The sequence below is a fragment of the Coregonus lavaretus genome (genome assembly GCF_964263955.1).
Source record: "Coregonus lavaretus genome assembly, contig: HAP1_SCAFFOLD_928, whole genome shotgun sequence".
NCBI lineage: Eukaryota > Metazoa > Chordata > Actinopteri > Salmoniformes > Salmonidae > Coregonus > Coregonus lavaretus.
The window spans coordinates 81,626-105,418 of NW_028159283.1; the positions used below are offsets into that span (position 1 = coordinate 81,626).

A 23,793-nucleotide genomic window follows, 5' to 3' on the forward strand; every position below is an offset into this window, starting at 1 on the left:
TTTCTCAGAGTTGTGGCTGAACGAGGACATGGATCTAGCAGTTTTTTGTATGCACAGATTTTTGTTTTGTTGCCTGTGCTAGAGACAGCTATATCACTCCGCTAATACATGACTAGTAAAGGCCCAGTGCACAACTTTTTTTAGTTTTATTCTGGTTTTAAGGGGTGCTGCAGCATCCTTAGCACCACTACTTCCTGAGGTTTTGATTGACAGAGTTGATGATGTCACCTTATTGGACATCTGGACGAAAGAGATTTCCCATCAGCACTCATTCTTTCTTTCAGCGAAAAGATTGTACGTTTTAAACACATCATAGTAACAAACTCTATAATTAAGCAATAGGACTGACAGCCAGAGTATTTCTGTGAATAAAGCATTGTTCTACCCTAACATCAACAAATATTCCATGAAAATATTTAGCTTTACAGAAATAAGTTAAAGCTTACCAACAGCGATCCTGCGGTCCCTTTGGACAATAGTTTCTGCTAAGCTGACAAATCGCTATCTGACCACAACCACCAAACCCCATGACTTTGAATTAGTGTGGTAAAACTGGTCACTTACTGTGTACTGTACTATTGGCTTGGTTCTTGTGAAACCACTATGACTCTCATTATCCTATGACCTTCCAGTAAAACCACTGACCCATCAATGACGCAGCGAATCCTTACGACACACATTGAGGTCTGGGAACTCATCCAACCAAGGGAGGCTTAGCATGAGGATGAAGTAGAATGAATATAGATACTGATCTACGTCAGTTTTGCTAACCAACCTCTTAACCGTTGGTCTCCTCACTAGTCGTCGTGACTAAATACAACAATCTTCAGGAAGGCTTTCCTTCTCAGTGGCGGTTCGTGCCGTTCAAGAGTAGGGAGGTGTGACGTTCTGGCTCCGGGACTCTTTGTTGTGAGCCAGGGTTGTCATTTTCTTTTGGGTGTATTTCTATGTGGGATCTGGTTGTTCATTTTCTATGTTTGGTTTTGTTGTTTATTGGGCATATGACTCCCAATCGGAGGTAACGAGTGTCAGCTGTTCGGCTCGTTATCTCTGATTGGGAGCCATATTTAATCTGTGTGGTTTCACCTTTGTTTGTGGGTTTTTGTTTCCGTGTGGCTGTTTGTTGTTATTTCAGCAGTGGAACTTCACGTATCGTATTTTGTTGTTTTCTCTGTGGTCACTTTATTTAATAAAGTCATCATGTATCTCGGAACACGCGCTGCGTATTGGTCTCATCCTTCAGACGATCATGACAGAAAAACCCACCACAAGAGGACCAAGCGGCGTAACAAGCGGCAACAGGACCTACCTACGCAGGATTTATGGGAGCCTCCTAAGGACTTTTGGACATGGGAGGAGATAAGGGCTGGTAAGGGTCCTTGGGCACAACCAGAGGAGTACCACCGCCCTCGTGAAGAGCTGGAGGCAGCTGCAGCCGAGAGGAGGTGGTATGAGGAGGCAGCGCGGAGTCGAGGCTGGAAGCCCGTGGTTACTCCCCAAAAATTTCTTGGGGGGGGGCTAAAAGGGAGTGTGGCGAAGGCAGGTAGGAGACCTGCGCCTACTCCCTGGACTGACCGTGGAGAGCGGGAGTACGGGCAGACACCATGTTACGCAGTAGAGCGCATGGTGTCTCCTGTACGCAGGCATAGCCCGGTGCGGTACGTTCCAGCTCCTCGTATCGGCCGGGCTAGATTGAGTGTTGAGCCGGATGTCATGAGGCCGGCCCCACGCAGCAGGCCACCAATGCGTCTCCTCGGGCCGGCTTACATGGCACCAGCCCTACGTATGGTTTCCCCGGTTCGCCCACATAGCCCGGTGCGGGTTATTCCTCCTTCCCGTACTGGTCGGGCGACGGGGAGCATACAACCAGGTAGGGTTGGGCAGGCTCAGTGCTCAAGGGAGCCAGTACGCCTGCACGGTCCGGTATTTCCGGCGCCACCTCCCCGCTCCAGCCCAGTACCACCAGTGCCTACACCACGCACCGAGCCTCCTGTGTGTTCCCAGAGTCCTGTGCGTCCTGTTGCTGCTCCCCGCACTAGCCCTGAGATGCGTGTCCTCAGCCCGGGACCACCAGTTCCGGCACCACGCACTAGGACTTATGTGCGTCCCCAGGGTCCTGCATGCCCTGTTGCTGCTCCCCGCACTAGCCCTGAGATGCGTGTCCTCAGCCCGGGACCACCAGTTCCGGCACCACGCACTAGGACTTATGTGCGTCCCCAGGGTCCTGCATGCCCTGTTGCTTCTCCCCGCACTAGCCCTGAGATGCGTATCCTCAGCCCGGTACCTCCTGTTCCGGCACCACGCACCAGGCCTACGATGCGCCTCAGACGGCCAGAGTCTGCCGTCTGCCCAACGGGGCCTGAACTGTCCGTCTGCCCAACGCCGTCTGAACTGCCCGTCTGCCCAACGGCGCCTGAACTGCCCGTCTGCCCAACGCCGTCTGAACTGTCCGTCTGCCAAGCGCCGCAGGAGCTGCCCGTCTGCCATGAGCCTGCTAAGCCGCCCGTCTGCCATGAGCCTACAGAGCCGTCCGCCAGACCGGAGCCGCTAGAGCTCTCCGCCAGACAGGAGCAGCCAGAGCCTTCCGCCAGACAGGAGCAGCCAGAGCCTTCCGTCAGACCGGATCAGCCAGAGCCTTCCGCCAGACAGGAGCAGCCAGATCCTTCCGCCAGACGGGATCAGCCAGAGCCTTCCGCCAGCCATGAGTGGCCAGATCCGTCAGCCAGCCATGAGCCGCCAGATCCGTCAGCCAGCCATGAGCCGCCAGATCCGTCAGCCAGCCATGAGCAGCCAGATCCGTCAGAGCCAGCCAGCCAGGATCCGCCACGTAGTCCTGTGCTGCCCCTTAGTCCGGTGCTGTCCCTTAGCCTTGTGCTGCCTCTTAGTCCGGTGCTGCCCATTTATCCAGGTGGGTTTAAGTGGAGGGTGGTCATTGGGAGGAGGTTAAGAAAGCGGGTAGGAACTATAGTGGGGTGGTGGTCAAGCCCGGAGCCGGAACCGCCTCCGGGGAGCAACACCCACCCAGCCCTCCCCTATTGTGGGGTTGTGAGGCGCGGTCGCAGTCCGCGCCTTTAGGGGGGGGTACTGTGACGTTCTGGCTCCGGGACTCTTTGTTGTGAGCCAGGGTTGTCATTTTCTTTTGGGTGTATTTCTATGTGGGATCTGGTTGTTCATTTTCTATGTTTGGTTTTGTTGTTTATTGGGCATATGACTCCCAATCGGAGGTAACGAGTGTCAGCTGTTCGGCTCGTTATCTCTGATTGGGAGCCATATTTAATCTGTGTGGTTTCACCTTTGTTTGTGGGTTTTTGTTTCCGTGTGGCTGTTTGTTGTTATTTCAGCAGTGGAACTTCACGTATCGTATTTTGTTGTTTTCTCTGTGGTCACTTTATTTAATAAAGTCATCATGTATCTCGGAACACGCGCTGCGTATTGGTCTCATCCTTCAGACGATCGTGACAGGAGGACAATAAAAACAATTATGAGCATGGCCTTATTTCTATTACAGCATATTGGATGACTGTCATTCATATTCCATTCACCCTGCTCAATGTAACATCAATAGGTTTAGGCTACGACATGATACTTGAATTTGCCCTACATAATACCCATCATGAGGTTGCTACAGTGGCTTGCGAAAGTATTCACACACCTTGGCATTTTTCCTATTTTGTTGCCTTACAACCTGGAATTAAAATGGATTTTTTGAGGGTTTGTATAATTTAATTTACACAACATGCCTACCACTTTGAAGATGCAAAATAATTTTTATTGTGAAACAAACAAGAAAAAAGACACACAAAAAAATAAAACTTGAGCGTGCATAACTATTCACCCCCCCCCCCCCCCCCCCCCCCCCCCCCCCCCCCCCCCCCAAAGTCAATACTTTGTAGAGCCACCTTTTGCTGCAATTACAGTAGCAAGTATGTTGGGGTATGTCTCTATAAGCTTGGCACATCTAGCCACTGAGATTTTTTCCCATTCTTCAAGGCAAAACTGCTCCAGCTCCTTCAAGTTGGATGGGTTCCGCTGGTGTACAGCAATCTTTAAGTCATACCACATATTCTCAATTGGATTGAGGTCTGGGCTTTGACTAGGCCAGTCCAAGACATTTAAATGTTTTCCCTTAAACCACTCAAGTTTTTTCTAGCCACGCTTCCGTAAAGCCCAGCTCTGTGGAGTGTACGGCTTAAAGTGGTTCTATGGACAGATACTCCCAATCTCCGCTGTGGAGCTTTGCAGCTCCTTCAGGGTTATCTTTGGTCTCTTTGTTGCCTCTCTGATTAATGCCCTCCTTGACTGGTCTGTGAGTTTTGGTGGGCGGCCATCTCACCAAAACTCGGCCAGCAGGTTTGATGTGGTGCCATATTTTTCCAATTTTTAATAATGGATTTAATGGTGCTCCGTGGGATGTTCAAAGTTTCTGATATTTTTTTATAACCCACTCCTGATCTCTACTTCTCCACAACTTTGTCCCTGACCTGTTTGGAGAGCTCCTTGGTCTTCATGGTGCCGCTTGCTTGGTGGTGCCCCTTGCTTAGTGGTGTTGCAGACTCTGGGGCCTTTCAGAACAGGTGTATATATACTGAGATCATGTGACACTTAGATTGCACACATGTGGACTTTATTTAACTAATTATGTTACTTCTGAAGGTAATTGGTTGCACCAGATCTTATTTAGGGGCTTTGCAGCAAAGGGGGTGAATACATATGCACGCACCACTTTTTCGTTGTTTATATTTTACTATTTTTTGAAACAAGTTATTTTTTTCATTTCACTTCACCAATTTGGACTATTTTGTGTATGTCCATTACATGAAATCCAAATAAAAATCAATTTAAATTACAGGTTGTAATGCAAGAAAATAGGAAAAACGCCAAGGGGGATGAATACTTTTGCAAGGCACTGTACAACCTAGCCTACAAATGAAAGTTTATAATGTATGTGCACAGATGGAGAGACAAATTGAATTAATCAAGGTGACAGACAGTCAGAGTCATCATGCCCATAGGGGGCACAGATTTGCCCCCTCAGATTTGTCCTGTTTAGTAATAATAATAATAATAATCATAACAATTAAAAAATATATATTCTCTGTAATACTACTTGTCACCTAACAATTTTATGAAGTTGGCTTTAGCTAGCCCAGATAGGTTCCCAATCGCCCAACCTCAAAACTAGCAGAGATGCAGAGAAGCATATTTAGTTTCTTAAAACTAAGATACGCAGAAAAATACACATATTTTTGACATAGAATTAAGCATAATGATTATGGCTCTAGATTGCAGGAAAAAGCTGTTATTGCTATTGCAAATGTATCCAATTTATGGACAGGGGGCTAACCACCCACAGCCATCCTCACTTAATTTGTGCTCCCTCAGATTTTTGGGGTGCATGACACCCCTGCAGACAGTGACACATGCAATACCGCCTTGCACACTCTTGCCTGCATCTAGCTCAGGGATGGGCAACTCCAGTCCTTAGAGGCCTGATTGGTGTCACACTTTTTCCCCATCCCTAGCAAACACAGCTGATTAAACTAATTGCATTCTAAACTGAATATCATGATTAGGCTAGTAGATTATTGGAGTCAGGTGTGTTAGCTGAGGCTGGGGCAAAAGTGTGAAACCAATCAGGCCCCAGAGGACTGGAGTTGCCCGTCCCTGATCTAGCTGATCTGGGGTGTAATCATTAGTCCAAACCAGGGCTCTCCAAGCAAAACCTTCATACCATAAACGCTAAATGCTATACAGCCTACATCTTTGTCACTATATTAATATTATAGTCAAAGAACAAGAACTAATGTGTTAGTAAACCGACAATCCAATCCATGTGTACAATTACGCAGTACAGTGTACAGCAAGCAGTTTAGCAGTAACACTGGTGGGCCCTGGTGGCAATAAGTTAATAAAACCGAAAGCTTGCAGCAGAGATATTTATGCTCCTGATCTGTCTTAAGCCCCCTGACACCACTGTCACCACCAGGCAGGCATAGACGAAGGAGCTCACCACACTTAATTCATTACACTGCTAGCTAGCTGTAGCTTATGCTTTCAATGCTAGATTAATTATTATCTGATCCTTTGGACAACATGTCAGTTCATACTGCAAGAGCTCTGATAGGTTGGAGAACCTCCTCCGGAAGTCGTCGTAATTACTGTGTAAGTCTATGGAAGGGGGTGAGAACCATGAGCCTCGTAGGGTTTGTGTTGAAGTCAATGTGCCCAGAAGAGGACAGAAAATAGTTGTCCTCCGGCTATACCATGGTGCTACCCTAGAGGGTGCTGTTGAGGCTACTGTAGACCTTCATTGCAAATGAGTGTGTTTTAATCAGTTATTTGGTGAAGTGAATATTTTTTTGTATGGTTTGATCTAAAAAGGATCACTTTTTTAATGTTTAGCTATTTTAATTTTTATAAAATTCACTGAGTAGAATGGTCATGACCTTCCTCCTCAGAAGAGACTCCACTGATCAATATCCATCATATCCCATACATAAAACTGTATATCATGTATTTCAGCAGTATGGCTTTCTGTTGTGAAGAATAGGGCATTGTGACAGATCTATACATTACATCTCTATCTCCTGTACACCACTCTAAACATACAATACAGTAGCTAGCACCCTGCTGTGTACAGTCGTGGTCAAAAGTTTGAGAATGACACAAGTATTGGTCTTCACAAAGTTTGCTGCTTCAGTGTTTTTAGATATTTTTGTCAGATGTTACTATGGTATACTGAAGTATAATTACAAGCATGTCAAAGGCTTTTATTGACAATTACATTAAGTTTATGCAAAGAGTCAATATTTGCAGTGTTGACCCTTCTTTTTCAAGACCTCTGCAATCCGCCCTGGCATGCTGTCAATTAACTTCTAGGCCACATCCTGACTGATGGCAGCCCATTCTTGCAGAATTTGTGGGATTTTGTTTGTCCACCTGCCTCTTGAGGATTGACCACAAGTTCTCAATGGGATTAAGGTCTGGGGAGTTTCCTGGCCATGGACCCAACATTTCAATGTTTTGTTCCCTGAGTTATCACTTTTGCCTTATGGCAAGGTGCTCCATCATGCTGGAAATGCATTGGTCATCACCAAACTGTTCTTGGATGGTTGGGAGAAGTTGATTTCTGAGGAAGTGTTGGTACCATTCTTTATTCATGGCTGTGTTCTTAGGCAAAATTGTGAGTGAGCCTACTCCCTTGGCTGAGAAGCAACCCCACATATGAATGGTCTCAGTCAGGTTTCAAGACTGGTCATTCAACTGAGACTGCTCTTCTCTGTGTCACGGAGGCTCTCCGCACTGCTAAAGCTAACTCTCTCTCCTCTGCTCTTGTCCTTCTAGACCTGTCTGCTGCCTTTGATATTGTGAACCATCAGATCCTCCTCTCCACCCTCTCCGAGCTGGGCATCTCCGGCGCAGCTCACTCTTGGATTGCGTCCTACCTGACCAGTCGCTCCTACCAAGTGGCGTGGCGAGAAGCTGTCTCCGCACCACGTGCTCTCACCACTGGTGTCCCCCAGGGCTTAGTTCTAGGCCCTCTCCTATTCTCGCTATACACCAAGTCACTTGGCTCTGTCATATCCTCACATGGCCTCTCCTATCATTGCTACGCAGACGACACACAACTAATCTTCTCCTTTCCCCCTTCTGATAACCAGGTGGCGAATCGCATCTCTGCATGTCTGGCAGACATATCAGTATGGATGACGGATCACCACCTCAAGCTGAACCTTGGCAAGACGGAGCTGCTCTTCCTCCCGGGGAAGGACTGCCCGTTCCATGATCTCGCCATCACGGTTGACAACTCCGTTGTGTCCTCCTCCCAGAGTGCGAAGAGCCTTGGCGTGACCCTGGACAACACCCTGTCGTTCTCCGCTAACATCAAGGCGGTGACCCGATCCTGTAGGTTCATGCTCTACAACATTCGGAGAGTACGACCCTGCCTTACACAGGAAGCGGCACAGGTCCTAATCCAGGCACTTGTCATCTCCCGTCTGGATTACTGCAACTCGCTGTTGGCTGGGCTCCCTGCCTGTGCCATTAAACCCCTACAACTCATCCAGAATGCCGCAGCCCGTCTGGTGTTCTACCTTCCCAAGTTCTCTCACGTCACCCCGCTCCTCCGCACACTACACTAGCTTCCAGTTGAAGCTCGCATCTGCTACAAGACCATGGTGCTTGCCTACGGAGCTGTGAGGGGAACGGCACCTCCGTACCTTCAGGCTCTGATCAGTCCCTACACCCAAACGAGGGCATTGCGTTCATACACCTCTGGCCTGCTGGCTCCCCTACCTCTGCTGAAGCACAGTTCCCGCTCAGCCCAGTCAAAACTGTTCGCTGCTCTGGCACCCCAATGGTGGAACAAGCTCCCTCACGACGCCAGGACAGCGGAGTCACTCACCACCTTCCGGAGACATTTGAAACCCCACCTCTTTAAGGAACACCTGGGATAGGATAAAGTAATCCTTCTACCCCACCCCACCCCACCCCAAAAAAGAAAAAAACTAATAAAAAAGGAAAGAAAAAGAAAAGGTCAAAAATAAAATAAAGGTAAAAAAGAAAACAAGATATACTAAAAAATGATAAAATAGATTTTAAGAAAAAAATAAAAATAAAAATATATATAAAATCATAAATGAAATAATTAGAAAAAAAAACTAATAAAATCATAAAAATGTGTAAAATGTTTATCCCACTGGCTATAAGGTGAATGCACCAATTTGTAAGTCGCTCTGGATAAGAGCGTCTGCTAAATGACGTAAATGTAAATGTAAAATGTCTCAGGATGCTTTATTGTTGGCATTACACAGGACTGTAACAATCGAAAAGGGGATTCATCAGAGAAATTGACTTTACCCCAAATTAATTTTTGTGTCATTCTCAAAACTTTTGACCACGACTGTACTAGGAGGGGGGAAGTGGAGTGTAGCATAGCATCAGTTTTATCATGATAGAAGCCGACGCCTCTCTGAAGTGCTTGACTGTATTTATTTACTTTAGTCTTACAGGCTGTGTACAGTGATCGTATCCGATAGCCAGGCTGGGAAAGAGAGGGAAACAACCCTGGAGGCTTATGGGGGATCTGTTTGTGTTTCCCTGCCACCTAGGTGCATTTGTTAAAGCAGTGCGCTACTTGAAGTGGAGTAGAAGTGGCATTTCATTTGGTGATACTTGAGAGAGTTATTGTTTTTGTTGTCTATTTCGATGGGACTGTACTTGAAAAAGCATGTGTGTCCTTGGAAATGCAATTAACACTACTGAAAGAGTAATCGTGTTCGGAATAATGGCTAGTGTTGAGGCCGAAGTAGAGCCACACACACAAACGCACACACACACACGGACATACACACACTCCCAACCGAGCCAAGCTGGGGAGAGCAACAGGTGATATCCTGCATGCATGCGTATATGTGTGTGGGTAGACGTTAAAACGTGCATCTGTTGGGTCAGCTTGGTGTGAGAGCGGTCTGGTCAGGTCTGACAGCGTTGGGAGATAATTGAGTGGTGACGTCAGAGCTGGCAGACAGACGTTTTCTCAGCCTGGCGGAACACAGATTTCATGCCTAAATCACAAGGCCCAGACCTGTCATAATAAACAATGTCATTGATAAACGGCCGCATCTCTGACCATCTTTACTGACCTCATCTTTAAGCAAAACACATGGCACTCTGTTTGTAATAACAAACCCAAATAACAGGGCCTGGGGGCCCATAAAGTGTAATAGGAAAATAGACATACTGTGTGAACATCCACAAGAATTAAAAGGTTTTGGGTGCATGAAATGGTGCGTGAGAAATGATTAAAAGCACCTGCTACAGTAATTGTATCCTGTGCTCCCTAGTGGTCAGGGAGATAGTGATGAAAAGGCATCCTGCACATCCTACTCAAAATGAGATCACTGTGTATCTCTACAAGAAGCACAGCAAAAAGACCTTCAAGCAAATCCTACTTCCACAGTCCCTGTCCTCCTCCTGGAATAGAGATGTGGGATACCGTACCAGTAAGGGCTTCATTCACACAGAGGCGGAGTGTCTGAGAGACTGAGAGGCTCATCCCCCCTAGTGTCCTCCCCCTGTTTAATCTCTCCCTGCTGAGGTCAGAGGATGAGAGACAGCTGTTTTGGAGCAGCCGTGTGTGTGTGTGTGTGTGTGTGTGTGTGTGTGTGTGTGTGTGTGTGTGTGTGTGTGTGTGTGTGTGTGTGTGTGTGCCCTCTTCACCACTACAGTGAGCTCCCAGTGGCCCCAACATATGCCAAGGGCCGAGGAGCCAGGAGCCAGGAGCCAGGAGCCAGGGGCCAGGGGCCCGAGGTTCAGGAGCTCCAGCCTCACTCCCTGCTCACATTAAAGCCAGCTCTAATCACTGCGGGGACTTAGCCAATGATGTGCTTATCAAACAGCATATTTCAAAAAGGCATCTTAAAAGGCCCGAGGGTGAAGAGGCAATAAGATCACATTTGTATGTGGATGAAAGGGAACCGTGCAGACAGACCTTGCATCAGAATAGAGGGGATGGATCATTAGCATCGCCAGTTAAATCAGCAGCGCACAGGAGAGAGGAGAGCGAGAGAAGGAGAGTGAGAGGGAAAGAGATGGAGATAGAGATAGAGAGAGAAGGAGAGTGAGAGGGAAAGAGATGGAGAGAGAGATGGAGAGAGAAGGAGAGTGAGAGGGCATAAGATGGAGATAGAGATGGAGAGAGAAGGAGAGTGAGAGGGAAAGAGATGGAGATAGAGATGAGAGAGAAGGAGAGTGAGAGGAAAAGAGATGGAGAGAGAGATGGAGAGAGAAGGAGAGTGAGAGGGAAAGAGATGGAGATAGAGATGGAGAGAGAAGGAGAGTGAGAGGGCAAGAGATGGAGATAGATATGGAGAGAGAAGGAGAGTGAGAGGGAAAGAGATGGAGATAGAGATGGAGAGAGAAGGAGAGTGAGAGGGAAAGAGATGGAGATAGAGATGGAGAGAGAAGGAGAGTGAGAGGGAAAGGGAAGATAACATAAAGAAAGAGTGAAGCAGAGACAGGTAGAAGGAGAGAGAGAAAGAGCGAAGGATAGAGAGAAAGAGCAAAAGAGAGAGAGAAAGAGTGAAGGAGAGAGAGAAAGAGCGAATGATAGAGAGAAAGAGAGAAAGAGAGAGAGAAAGAGCGAAGGAGAAAGAGAAAGAGCGAAGGAGAGAGAGAAAGAGCGAAGGAGAGAGAGAGTAAATTAGAGGGAGAAGGGACTAAGGGAGAAAGGAATTACTCCCTTTTCGTCATGCTTTTTGTACCCTATTACACAGCTCCCCAAAAAGAATAAGAGAACAAGTACATTTTTGAACAAAGGGCTCTTGAAGTGGAAGCCTGTGGGGGCCATGAGGTGGCTCCATTGTGGGTTAGGGCACAGTGAAGCCACAACACTCATTCTGCTCCCAACCACCCCTTCTCAAACAGAACATGCCTGCAAGTGAGCTTTGATACTGTATGTGCTAGAAATCCTTGGAACAGCAGCAAAGGGAAACGGTAATGCACACATCCCAGGCACTTTCAAAGAAATTGCCCTCCCGTCTCTGAAGTTGGTGTGTTGGACACAGTGTGACAAAGTTGGCTCAAAATAACTCCACGCCTTGCGCTGAATGCAGTCTGAATACCTCCATATGCGGCAATCTGGCAGTAAACTAGACCTCACAAAGACAACAATGTGATTTCAGATTAGAGCAAGCGCTAATGGATTTTCATAAGACATATAGCCTCTGTGACCACAATAATACTGTAAACAATGATGGAAAACGTTTGGCTTTCCAAAACACTGCGGGCGGTGAAATTTAAAATGCTTTTTAGTTGAAGAATAGGTATAATCTCGGTCCTCGCGACGTCCCCTAAGGAATTGAACTTCAGTGCTGGTTTGTGCTTGTGTGTGTGAGTTCGGGTGTGTGTCCATGCCTGAACATATTGTTGTGTATAATTCAATTATAGTACAGTAATTATGTAGATTTCTCCGCCTGAAAAATGGAGCATCCTTTATCTTCCAGCAGTGCTGTATTGTTTGATTGCCGGCTGTTGTTGTTATTGTTCCTGTCTCTGCATTGTTTTGTTTTGTTTGGAAACACACATACACACACATACACACTTTCAGTCAGCGGAAGAGAAGAGGGGTGTGTCGAGGGATGTCTGTTGGGGGGACTGTGAGTGTTAGCTAAGGGATATACACTGGAGCATTGGGACGGAGGATATCACTGCTAACATGGCAAAATCACACACGCACACACACACCTCATCAAACCCAGTTTAGAAAGTCAATTTGGGATCAGGAGACTAATTATCTTAATTATTTTCCTTTCCCTCTATGCCTCTCTCTTTCACTTGTTTTCCGTCTTCCTTTTTAGCTGTGTTTGCATTTGTGCGTATTTTGGTGGTGAGTGTATTGCACACCCTAACTTTGGGAAAAAAACTCTAGTCCTACTTGTCTGCACTATATGGATGTTAGTACAGTTATATAGTGCTCTGGGTTCAGTGATGTTTGGCAACGTTTAAAAGTTGGAGAAGGATATTTGATGACTGCGCCATGATGAAAAGGCTGTGTAGCCTATGCTTCTTAAGTAGGCCTAATCTTCAGAATTTGGATTAATTAATCTAAATAGGACTAAAACTGATAAACTATCATCACATGTGCCAATTAGGCCTTCCATTTTGGCACATAAATTAATGTTCTCAAATAATTTACATCACTCCAGACGGATTACCAGGACATGTACTCAGAGCATGCGCGGTCTTCACTGACATTTTCAACCTCTCCCTGGCCGAGTCTGAAATACCTACATGTTTCAAGCAGACCACCATAGTCCCTGTGCCCAAGAAAGCGAAGGTAACCTGCCTAAATGACTACTGCCCCGTAGCGCTCACGTCGGTAGCCATGAAGTGCTTTGAAAGGCTGGTCATGGCTGACATCAACACCATCATCCCGGAAACCCTAGACCCACTCCAATTCTCATACTGCCCCAACAGATCCACAGATGACATAATCTCAATCGCACTCCACACTGCCCTTTCCCACCTGGACAAAAGGAACACCTATGTGACAATGCTGTTCATTGACTACAGCTCAGCGTTCAACACCATACTGCCCACAAAGCTCATCACTGAGCTAAGGACCCTGGGACTAAACACCTCCCTCTGCAACTGGATCCTGGACTTCCTGACGGGCCGCCCCCAGGTGGTAAGGGTAGACAACAACACATCTGCCACGCTGATCCTCAACACGGGGGCCCCTCAGGGGTGCATGCTCAGTCCCCTCCTGTACTCCCTGTTCACCCACGACTGCGTGGCCAAGCACGACTCCAACACCATCATTAAGTTTGCTGACAACACAATGGTAGTAGGCCTGATCACTGACAACGATGAGACAGCCTATAGGGAGGAGGTGAGAGACCTGGCAGTGTGGTGCCAGGTCAACAACCTCTCCCTCAATGTGAGCAAGACAAAGGAGATGATCATGGACTACAGGAAAAGGAGGGCCAAACACGCCCCCAGTCACATCGATGGGGCTGTATTTGAGCAGGTCGAGAGTTTCAAGTTCGTTGGTGTCCACATCACCAACAAACTATCATGGTCCAAACACACCAAGAAAGTCGTAAAGAGGGCACGACTATGCCTTTTCCCCCTCAGGAGACTGAAAATATTTGGCATGGGTCCCCAGATTCTCAAAAAGTTCTACAGCTGCACCATCGAGAGCATCCTGACCGGTTGCATCACCGCCTTGTATGGCAACTGCTCAGCATCCAACCGTAAGGCACTACAGAGGGTAGTGCGTACAGCCCAATACATCACTGGGGCCAAGCTTCCTGCCATCCAGGACCTATATACTAGGCGGTGTCAGAAGAAGGCCCAAAAAATTGTCAAAGACTCCAGTCACCCAAGTCATAGACCGTTCTCTCTGCTACCGCACAGCAAGCGGTACCGGAGTGTCAAGTCTAGGTCCAAAAGGCTCCTTAACAGCTTCTACCCCCAAGCCATAAGACTGCTGAACAACAAATCAAATGGCCACCCGGACTATTTGCATTGACAGTAAGGTCTACACCTGTTGTATTCGGCGCATGTGACAAATACAATTTAATTTGATTTGATTTGACTCAGTAGCATACAAGCCTACAATTAAGCCTAGCCGCATGAACACCACATGGAAGAGAGGGACGGTGGAGTGGTCTAGTTATCAGAATGAGCACTAGGCCGATGACGTTTTCAGTGATAATCATGATGAATATATAAATGGCAATGTAACTTATATTCTTTGAAATAGGCGGCGGTTAAAATCATCTCCTAGATTCCAGAGGAGCACTTGTTACTGTCCACGCTTTCATCTGCTTCGAACATTCGATAATAACCCCACGCAGATGAATTCACAGTGTCACAAGCGGTCTCAGAACAATACATATAGAATCAAATTATTCCTAAACATATATCCTGTTTGCAACAAGGCACTAAAGTAATACTGTGAAAAATGTGGCAAAGCAATTAACTTTTTGTCCTGAATACAAAGTGTTATGTTTGGGGCAAATCCAATACAACACATTACTACCACTCTCCATATTTTCAAGTATAGTGGTGGCTGCATCATGTTATGGGTATGCTTGTAATCGTTAAGGACTGGGGAGTTTTTCAGGATAAAAAAGAAACGGAATGGAGCTATGCACAGGCAAAATCCTAGAGGAAAACTTGGTTCAGTCTGCTTTCCACCAGACACTGGGAGATTAATTCACCTTTCAGCAGGACACTAACCTAAAACACAAGGCCAAATCTACACTGGAGTTGCTTACCAAGAAGACAGTGAATGGTCCTGAGCGGCTGAGATTACAGTTTTGATTACTACTTGAAAATCTATGGCAAGACCTGAAAATGGTTGTCTAGCAATGATCATCAACCAACTTGACAGAGCTTGATGAATTTTGAAATGAATAATGGGAAAATGTTGCACAATCCAGGTATGGAAAGCTCTTAGAGACTTACCCGGAAAGACCCAAAGGTGCTTCTATAAAGTATTGACTCAGGGGTGTGAATACTTATGTAAATGAGATATTTCTGTATTTCATTTTCATTAGATTAGCACAAATGTCTAAAAACATTTTTTCACTTTGTCGTTATGGGGTATTGTGTGTAGATGGGTGAGAAAACAATCTATTTAATCAATTTTGAATTCAGACTGTAACACAACAAAATGTGGAATAAGTCAAGGGGTATGAATACTTTCTGAAAGCACTGTATGTAGTAAGGGCTGGATTCAATCCATATCGCAGAAGTATCGCAAAAGATCTGCATAAAAACGTCAAGGTGATTTCCGATTGAGCCGACATATGCAGTGTTTACAGTGAATGCAGTGTCCGCGACTGCGGGAACATTGCCTTTCATTGTCAATTGTGCTATAAAGCAGATCTTCAGCGCTACAGATTGAATAGAGCCCTTAACCTAGTTATGTAATAATTACCTGAATGTCCAAAATCTAAAAACAATATGGGTAGACCTCTATCGATTGAATGATTTGAATCTTGTTTAAAAACTTTCGCTCATGCTCAAATAGCAGGGAACGAGGTTCATATCGATTAGCCTAATATCTCAAAGTAGCATGTAGATACAATTATATCTAAGTTGCTAGTCCCCATCTTCATATAGTCTAGATAGTCATGGGAGTCATGCATTTGCTTTCTCAATGAAGGTTCACCAGGAGAACAATGATCAATGTAGTGACCGTGAAATCATTCTGGGAAATGTCTCTTCAATTAGACTAAAGGTCCCCATGATGTGGGAACTGTGGGGGAATCCACTTATAGAGCATGCACATATCGGATTATGATATAGCCTATGATGTGCATGTATAGGCTATAATGTATGGGATGGATGGGTGAGGATGCAGGCTACAGATATGAGCCCTGAAATGCAATGAGATGCTCTAATATGATTTTTGTCATGTACCAATGGAAATATTTGAAACCAGTCAGTAATAAAGTACGGAAGGCAATTCTATACATATATTTACGTTTTATTTATATTTAATTTCTGGGAGGATATCATGTACACCAAATATCCCATTGGCAGTTAAGCGCATTCAATGTGTTGAGAAGCCAGAAACAGTCACTTGATTTAACAAACACAAATACAAAATAGACATAAACCACAAAATAATGAGCCGCATGTATATAACATACAAAAGAATCCCATGCCTACTCAGTAGGTAAGTACAACATTCCAACTTGAAGGTGTGGATATTTACATTTCTTCTGTTAAAAAAATATAGTTTATAATTTTGCTTACATTCTAAAGAAATGAAGCGGTGCCCTCATATCATCTCGTCCCTTTCTTCCCTTTCTCTTTGTCTGAGCATAACTTACATTCTGTAACAAAAATATCCCTTCAACCCTTAAGGCGAGACGCAACGCATCATCTCTCGCACGCAGCCGTGTCAAAACATCAGCAAGGCTTCACAAAAAGGCACCAGAAACGGGAACGTTGGCTGTTTAGTTTTTTTTTTAGTTTAAGTTGTATTTTTTTCTCTTTTTTGTCCACATAACAGACTGATATGTCACATGATGTGAGAAAGAGAAAGATAGTACCAGTGGATGATATTTACAAAACAATAGAAACTAACATCACTCTTAACACATGCTTGAATACTTAAGTGCTTATTTCGTCATCAAACAAAGTTTAAAAAAAAACGCATCACAGCATCGTCATCACTACATCATAGAGAAAGTATTAGAATAGAAAATATGGCCCTGCTCACTTCAAATAATACAATGCAAATAAGTTTTTCACATCAATGGTACCAAAGAATGGGGGAAAAAGGAGCAAAACATGGCACGAGTACAATATACATATTATGTAGCTTATGTATATCATTCAATGCATTGTGTACTGTAAATGATAGCCTCGGAGGGCAAGCGTGCCTTAGTACCAGGCAATGTTCAGTCTGTCTGTCTGTTTGTCTCCGTCTGTGCATTCACTAATAGGAACGACCTGTCTACGCCAGTTTCAACTCCGGCTCTAGAAAGTCTTGTATGCCTTGTTTGAAGCGCTGCATTTGCTTTATCGACAGAGAAAGAAAAAATCCCTTTTTGTCTTCTATATTGTCTTTGTCCTTGACGTGTGTATAGTTTTATCTCTTCTTCAGGTGAATCTGAGGATTCACTGAACAGAGCTTGCGGAGGGAGCAGGCAGAAAAGTGCTTTTCAGAAGGTGAATAACAAGTCTTTTGATGCTGATTTCTCCCCTCAAAGAGATTGTACTGAGTGGTGAGGAGGAGAGAATAAAATGTGTTTTCTCTTTCTCTTCCTTAGCAGATCTCGATTGTCCTTGGGGAGAGTGTGGACTGCATGTCTGATAGCGGGGTGGGGACCGGAGAGGTGTAGATGGAGGCTACGGAGGAGGGGAAGGAGGATGCCATGGAGGACTGAAAGGTAGTGGACATGGACATGGAGACAGAGGGGTAGGTGGTGGCGATGGAGGGAGAGGGGTACGAGGTGTGGATGGGAGAGGAGTAGCAGGATGTGACTGGGGAGGGGTAGGAGGAGACCGGGGAGGGGTAGGAGGTGATGGGAGAGGCGTAACTAGAGGCAGGGGAAGGGGCTGATGCTGAAGCTGCTGCTACAGCCAACAACCCAGTCATCCCACCGTTTTCCGCCTTCTTGTCCTTCTGCCTCATGTGGATCTTGGTGTGCCTCTTCCTCTCGTCGCTGCGGGCAAACTTGCGTCCACAGATCTCGCAGGCGAAGGGCTTCTCACCGGTGTGCGTGCGTATGTGCGTGGTCAGGTGGTCGCTGCGGCTGAAGTTGCGCATGCAGATACGGCACTGGAAGGGCTTCTGGCCTGTGTGGATGCGGATGTGGCGTGTCAACTCGTCTGAGCGGGTGAAACGGCGGTCGCATGTCTCCACGGGGCAGGCATACGGCCTCTCGTGGGGCGGCGTCTTGCTGGGCCGGTTGGGGTACTTGCGCATGCGGCTGGGCTTGATCACCTGGGACTGGTAGACACGCTTCGGGTCTTGGGAGCCTGTCTGGGTGGCGAAGGCTTTTATGGTGGACAGGGGGGTGAGGGAGGGCTGGCCTGACCCGTTCTGGAAGGGCTTCTGATCAGGTAGAAGGCTAATCTCCCCCTGCTGCTGGGGGAAGAGGTAGTCAGGGATCATGGGCACAGGGAAGCTGTTGCCACACATCTTCCCGTTAGGGTAGGCTGGAGGGTTGTACTGGAGCGACCCTCCGGCGGGGCTGGGGAAGCACTGGCCCTGATCGGAAAATATGTCAGGGCTGGCGCTGGAGTAGGTAGGAGCAGCCGAGTAGATGGGGTTATTCTCACTGTGGTGGACGGAGCAGCTCAGACCGGAGCTCTGAGAGGAGATGGCGATGGATGAGATAGAGGAGGACAACGAGGAAGAGGTGCCGGTCTGAGAGGCGGAGGAGGATGGGGTGGAGGTGGAGGGGGGGTTGATCGCAACCAGCCCACTGACCAGACTGAACAGGGGCTCGGCCCACAGGCTGTTGCTGCTGTTGGTGGCGGGCTCCATGGTGAAGCGGCCGGTGTAGGAGATGGGAGGCAGCCGCTGGGTGGAGTAGCTCTGCTCGCCCATCGACTTCTCACAGTTCATGGAGATATCAGGTAACGTATCTGCAAAGAGAAAGATTAATCAATTAATATCCATGAGGGAGGGAGGGAGGGAGGGAGGGAGGGAGGGAGGGAGGGAGGGAGGGAGGGAGGGAGGGAGGGAGAAGGGGAATCCTGCCAGAGGTGGACAGTGTTGCCCCTCTCCTCTCTAAGAGCAGCAGGTGCCTACGCAAAGCAGGAGAACCAGCCTCCCTCCCTCCCAGCCCAGCAACCCCAGCTCTTTCCCACCTCTAAACTCCCACACCAGCCATTTCCTCCACTAACCAAAAGATAGACGAGAGCTGTCGTGCAAGTCAAGCCAAGCCATCTGCATGCATTTTTAGATATATTTTATTTTACAGTTGTATTTTTTTTCTGTGACGCACACAAACACACACGCGCGCCAAGCTCTTGAAGTCCACCACATAGCCAAAGGAAATTGATTACTGAAACTGCAGTTCAGCTGGTTTTAGGAATGCAATTTTAGTGTAGCTCTAGACTGTCTGAAGGTATGCAATGAGTGAGCAATGCTGAAGCTCAAATACAATCCAAAAGTGATGAAGAGCTACAATTTAATTGATCAAATTCTCAATTTTGGGGGGGTTAGGTATTTCCAATCGTCATTCATTAAATTGCTTTATTATATTTAATTTGTTTATTTAAAAAGAAAATCTAAACATAATTAGAAGTAGACATATCTCATTCAAAGAGCATATTCAACATATCAAGGGTCTTCTCTTGAAGCTGAAATGTAATTAATAGTTGCCAGCTGAACACAAACAATGATCATGCATTATTATGCATTATGTATCAACTGTTTCATGCCATGCATTCTGCTACTGCAGAATGCAGTCTATCATACAATACAATACAATACAGTAGTTCCATACAGCAATAGACCAAGGAGACACTCTTACCTCCAGTAAGGTGGTCATACTGCTCTCCTGGCTCCCCCGATCCGAAATCTGCTCCCTCGGGCGCTGAGGCAGAGAGGAAGGGGGTCCCAGCGGAGCTCAACATCATCATATCCTCCAGCTTGGGATAGTTATCCATGTGCGAGTGGGTGAAGCTGAGGGCGTCTGAGATCTGCAGGGCTGGATTGAGCATCTCTGTCTTGGTTGCAGCCATCCTCCAGGGATGTGGTGCTGTAGGGGGCTGAGGCTGCGCTGGAGGCTGGAGAGGAGTGCAGCGAGGCTGGGTGCAGTCTGGGCAGAGTGGTGATAGTCCTCTCTCAGGTGGAGGAAATCACCAGTCCACTTTAGGGAGCAGGGTCAGACTGCTACTGCTGCTGCTGAGGATGAGGAGATATTATCTTCTATTTCTTTCTCTCTTTTCTCTGGTTCTCCAAGAGTCTTCTTGTCTTGTTCCTCCTCTTGTCCAAGATGTGTACAAATCCACTTTATTATTTTCTTTCTGAGAAGAGTAGTTAGATCAGATGTCCCTTTTACTCATTCCCTAAAATTAATGATAAATAATCATTAATATATTTTTTCTTTTCACTAGTTTAATCCAATTAGGGTGTTGCCCTTTTGGATAATTTGTTGTTGTTGTTGCTTTGAATTCACTTTTACTTTTTGAGTGAAAATGTTCTTAGTTAGGGAGAAAGCGCTGTATGTGTGTATCTGGCTATCTCTGCTCTAAGGTTAGCTGTTCTGAGCTCTGAGGGCGCACTCTCATGCTCAGAGAATCCCCACTCCTTTATATACCCTCTCTCCGTGACGTAGATGTCCATGTATGGAGTGGAGGAAGCCCATATTTAGGCACTGCAGTGGAGGACACATGACGTTGGCCAGGGGGAAAGCAGAGAGGAGACACTTTATATTGAACCAGTGCAATAAATCGCGGGAAGATAACCGCTCTTCCTCAACCCTGAATCGATGCATCTTCATAGAATCCCTGCTAGAGAAGGCGGCATAATTCTTGCTGTCTCCCCGATGGCGCGTTGTTTAGATTCGGATTTCCCATCTGTGTAGCAGGCTGCACGCTTGCCGGAAAACCCAGCTCTGCCATGCCATATAAGGTTGTGTCTAAGTAAGGAACTATTCCGGTGGGTTTCCATTTCCTTGCCCTTATTTGGAGCTTCCTGAGGTAACGCTGATCGGTGCTTGGCAGCAGTGAATGAGAGGTAGGAGTGCAGCTCAAGTCCAGCACTCTACTCAGTACACCGTACAATAAGTAATGTCAGCACTCCGCACCATACTCCTCCCTCACCCAAACCAGCAAGGAAAACACTGTAGCCTTTATTTTAGATAGAAGCTGGTACATTTCAGCTGTATTGCAAGCTTTTAAATGATCTAAATGAAAATGTAATAAACAGTTCTCTATGCAGCTCGTTTCAGTATGGGTTTCAGTTATATTATTGCAATGCAATTGCAGTTCTGCATCAACACGAATGCACAAAAACGCAACATAAGTGTGTTCATATATTTGACAAATTATACTATTGTCATGAATCTTGCATTATAATATCTGAAAGGGGACATTAGTTCTATGCATTCACAATCTATGCATCTTTTCATAGCCAGCCTACCCATCCCGTTGACGCACAAAAAGGTGCACCGAGGAGACGTGGAAAAAAACATGTTTTTGAAGAATTTAATTGCAAACATTATTGTCTACCTCATCAATGAATGAGTTAGTTAGACATCAGCAGTTTGACAGGTGAGAGGAAGAGAGAGGCCGGAAATCCTACGCAATGATGGCAGTACCGCGTGTTATTATTATATATTTTTTGTATCTTTGCTGTCAAAATGCATATTTTCAGAACGGGTCATGGTTAGGCAATAGGCTATGTGAATGTAGTCGTTTTCTTTCACTTGGTTTTGGGAATTGTATTAATTAGTGCATTGTAGGCGTAGGCCTATTCAGGGCTGCTTGCCTGGCAATGAAATGGTTCAAGCCCTTGAGAGTGGTTATGAAAGTGTAAGCCACTATTATGAACATGCATGGTACGGAGATTACTTTGACCAGCGGCACAGATAATTGAATACCACAAACAATTCTCAAGCAATAAACAATAAGTCTCTCCTCTCGTCAATTTGAGTGGAGACTAGGTCATCTATGGACGTGTAAATTACGCATCATTCATTAAGTCCATCCCCTACTATTTCTTAGAATTAGGAAGATGCTTTCTCTATCTACCTCTTTGTCATTGATGAATGATGCTGGAGGCCAGCGGATGCTGACGAGGCTCTGGGCCACGACTGTCCTATCAGACTAATTGCGGGGTTACCCCGGCCTCCCCTACTCAATAGGCTACTCCGGGAAACTCTCTGCCACTCACGGAGGTAATAGGACGAATGAACAAACCGCCACTAAACGCTGCCAGAACGCCTGTGGGTTACTGATGTTCCCCCTGGCTGTTCCAGCCCCACTGCAGGCCAGGGAGCGGGGACTCCTCGATGGCTCTGACAGGAAATCGATGTTTCCACCGGCCCGATGCTGACTGGAGCTATGCAGGCAAGCTCATTGTTAAACATTCTATGGTTGTGTGTTTAGACCTACTGTAGGCCAACAGGAGAGAAGTGTGTGGGTGAGACTTCAACCCTTTGGAGAGGGCACAACTCTAGGTAAACTTAATGAAAATATAACTAGTGTTACATAAGAATATTACATTTGGAGTTAGTAAGTAGTGGAACAACTGCTCAAATTGGTTGCTGCACCATGTTCAATATCCAACGCGTTCTCCCTTTCATCCACAGAGGGTGAACATTCCATAAATGTAACCCCTGTGTCCATGTTTGCCAACGTTTATATCCCTCAATGTAGGGCTATTGATACCCCAATACTACACTTTCTAATGACTATTTCTGTCTGTCATTCAGGTTAATCTTGATCTTGACTCCAGGGATGCTGGATCAAGGATGGTGGTCCTATGCAGCCTGGTCTCATAGACTAGACGTAAGATAGTAAATGTAAACCGGGACTTAAAATTAGTATGATATGTTATGTTTGGTATGGTTACATAAGACAGAAGGTTACTTAAGGCAAAAATTAAAAGGAGGGTGGTTGGTCGGGGTGGAAGGGTGAGCGTATAACGCAAACGTCTAGTGACCCAAAGGCTGCATGTTCGAATCTCATCACGAAAAACGTTAGCATTTTAGCTAATTAACAACTTTTAAACTATACTGAACAAAAATATAAATGCAACATGTAAAGTGTAGCTCCCATGTTTCATGAGCTGAAATGAAAGATCCCATACATTTTCAACATGCACAAAAAGCTTATTACTCTCAAATGTTGTGCGCAAATTTGTTTTCTTCCTTGTTAGTGAGCATTTCTCCTTTGCCAAGTTCATCCCTCCACCTGACAGGTGTGGCATATCAAGAAGCTGATTAAACATCATGATCATTACATAGGTGCACCTTGTGCTGGGGACAAAAAAAGGCCACTCTAAAATGTGCAGTTTTTACATTGACATTTTAGTCATTTAGCAGACGCTCTTACAGATGTCTCAATTTTTGAGGGAGCGTGCAATTGGCATGTTGACTGCAGGGATGTCCATCAATTTAATGTTAATTTCTCTACCATAAGCATTGTTTTAGAGAATTTGGCAGTACATCCAACCGGCTTCACATCCGCAGACCATGTGTAACCACGCCAGCACAGGACCTCCACTTTGCGGCTTCTTCACCTGCAGGATCGTCTGACACCAGCCAACTAGACAGCTGATGCAACTGAGGAGTATTTATTTCTGTATTAAAGCCCTTTTGTGGGGAAAAACTCATTCTGATTGGCTGGGCCTGGCTCCCCACTGGATGGGCCTATGCCCTCCCAGGCCCACCCATGTATGCGCCCCTGCCCAGTCATGTGAAATCCATAGATTAGGGCCTAATGAATTTATTTCAATTGACGGATTTCCTTATATGAACTGTAACTCAGTAAAATTGTTGAAATTGTTGGATGTTGCGTATATATTTTTGTTCAGTATACTTACTACTTTTTAGTTACTTTGCAGCTACTTAGCATGTTAGCTAACCCTTCTCCTAACCCTAATATTAAGACTTTTAGCCAACCCTTCCCCTAACCTTAACCATAACCTTAACCATTTAACCTAACTCCTAACCTTAACCTTAACCCTAACCTTAACCATAACCCTAACCCTAACCTTAACCCTAATCCTAACCCTAACCCCTAGCCTAGCTAACATTAGCCAGCTAGCTAACATTAGCATTAGCCACCTAGCCAACGTTAGCC

The 23,793-nt window shown here is 45.9% G+C and overlaps 1 protein-coding gene across 1 annotated transcript; it reads right to left on the minus strand.

Annotated features, from left to right (window-relative positions):
• Positions 1–15,982: 15,982 nt before the first annotated feature.
• Positions 15,983–20,270, minus strand: LOC311123056 (early growth response protein 1-like). The gene is made up of 2 exons (XM_084197341.1): positions 19,515–20,270; positions 15,983–18,621 (listed from the first exon to the last, which is right to left on the minus strand). The coding sequence occupies exons 1-2, from the start codon at positions 19,723–19,725 to the stop codon at positions 17,294–17,296; spliced, it is 1,539 nt and encodes a 512-aa protein (XP_084053467.1). The 5' UTR covers positions 19,726–20,270; the 3' UTR covers positions 15,983–17,293.
• Between the last annotated feature and the right edge of the window lie 3,523 nt (positions 20,271–23,793).

Excerpts from the sequence above, each read along its gene's own strand:
- LOC311123056 (XM_084197341.1), bottom strand. The coding sequence starts at position 19,725 with ATGGCTGCAACCAAGACAGAGATGCTCAATCCAGCCCTGCAGATCTCA. Across the intron at positions 18,622-19,514 it reads GTATGACCACCTTACTGGAG|ATACGTTACCTGATATCTCC; the intron begins GTAAGAGTGTCT and ends TTCTCTTTGCAG.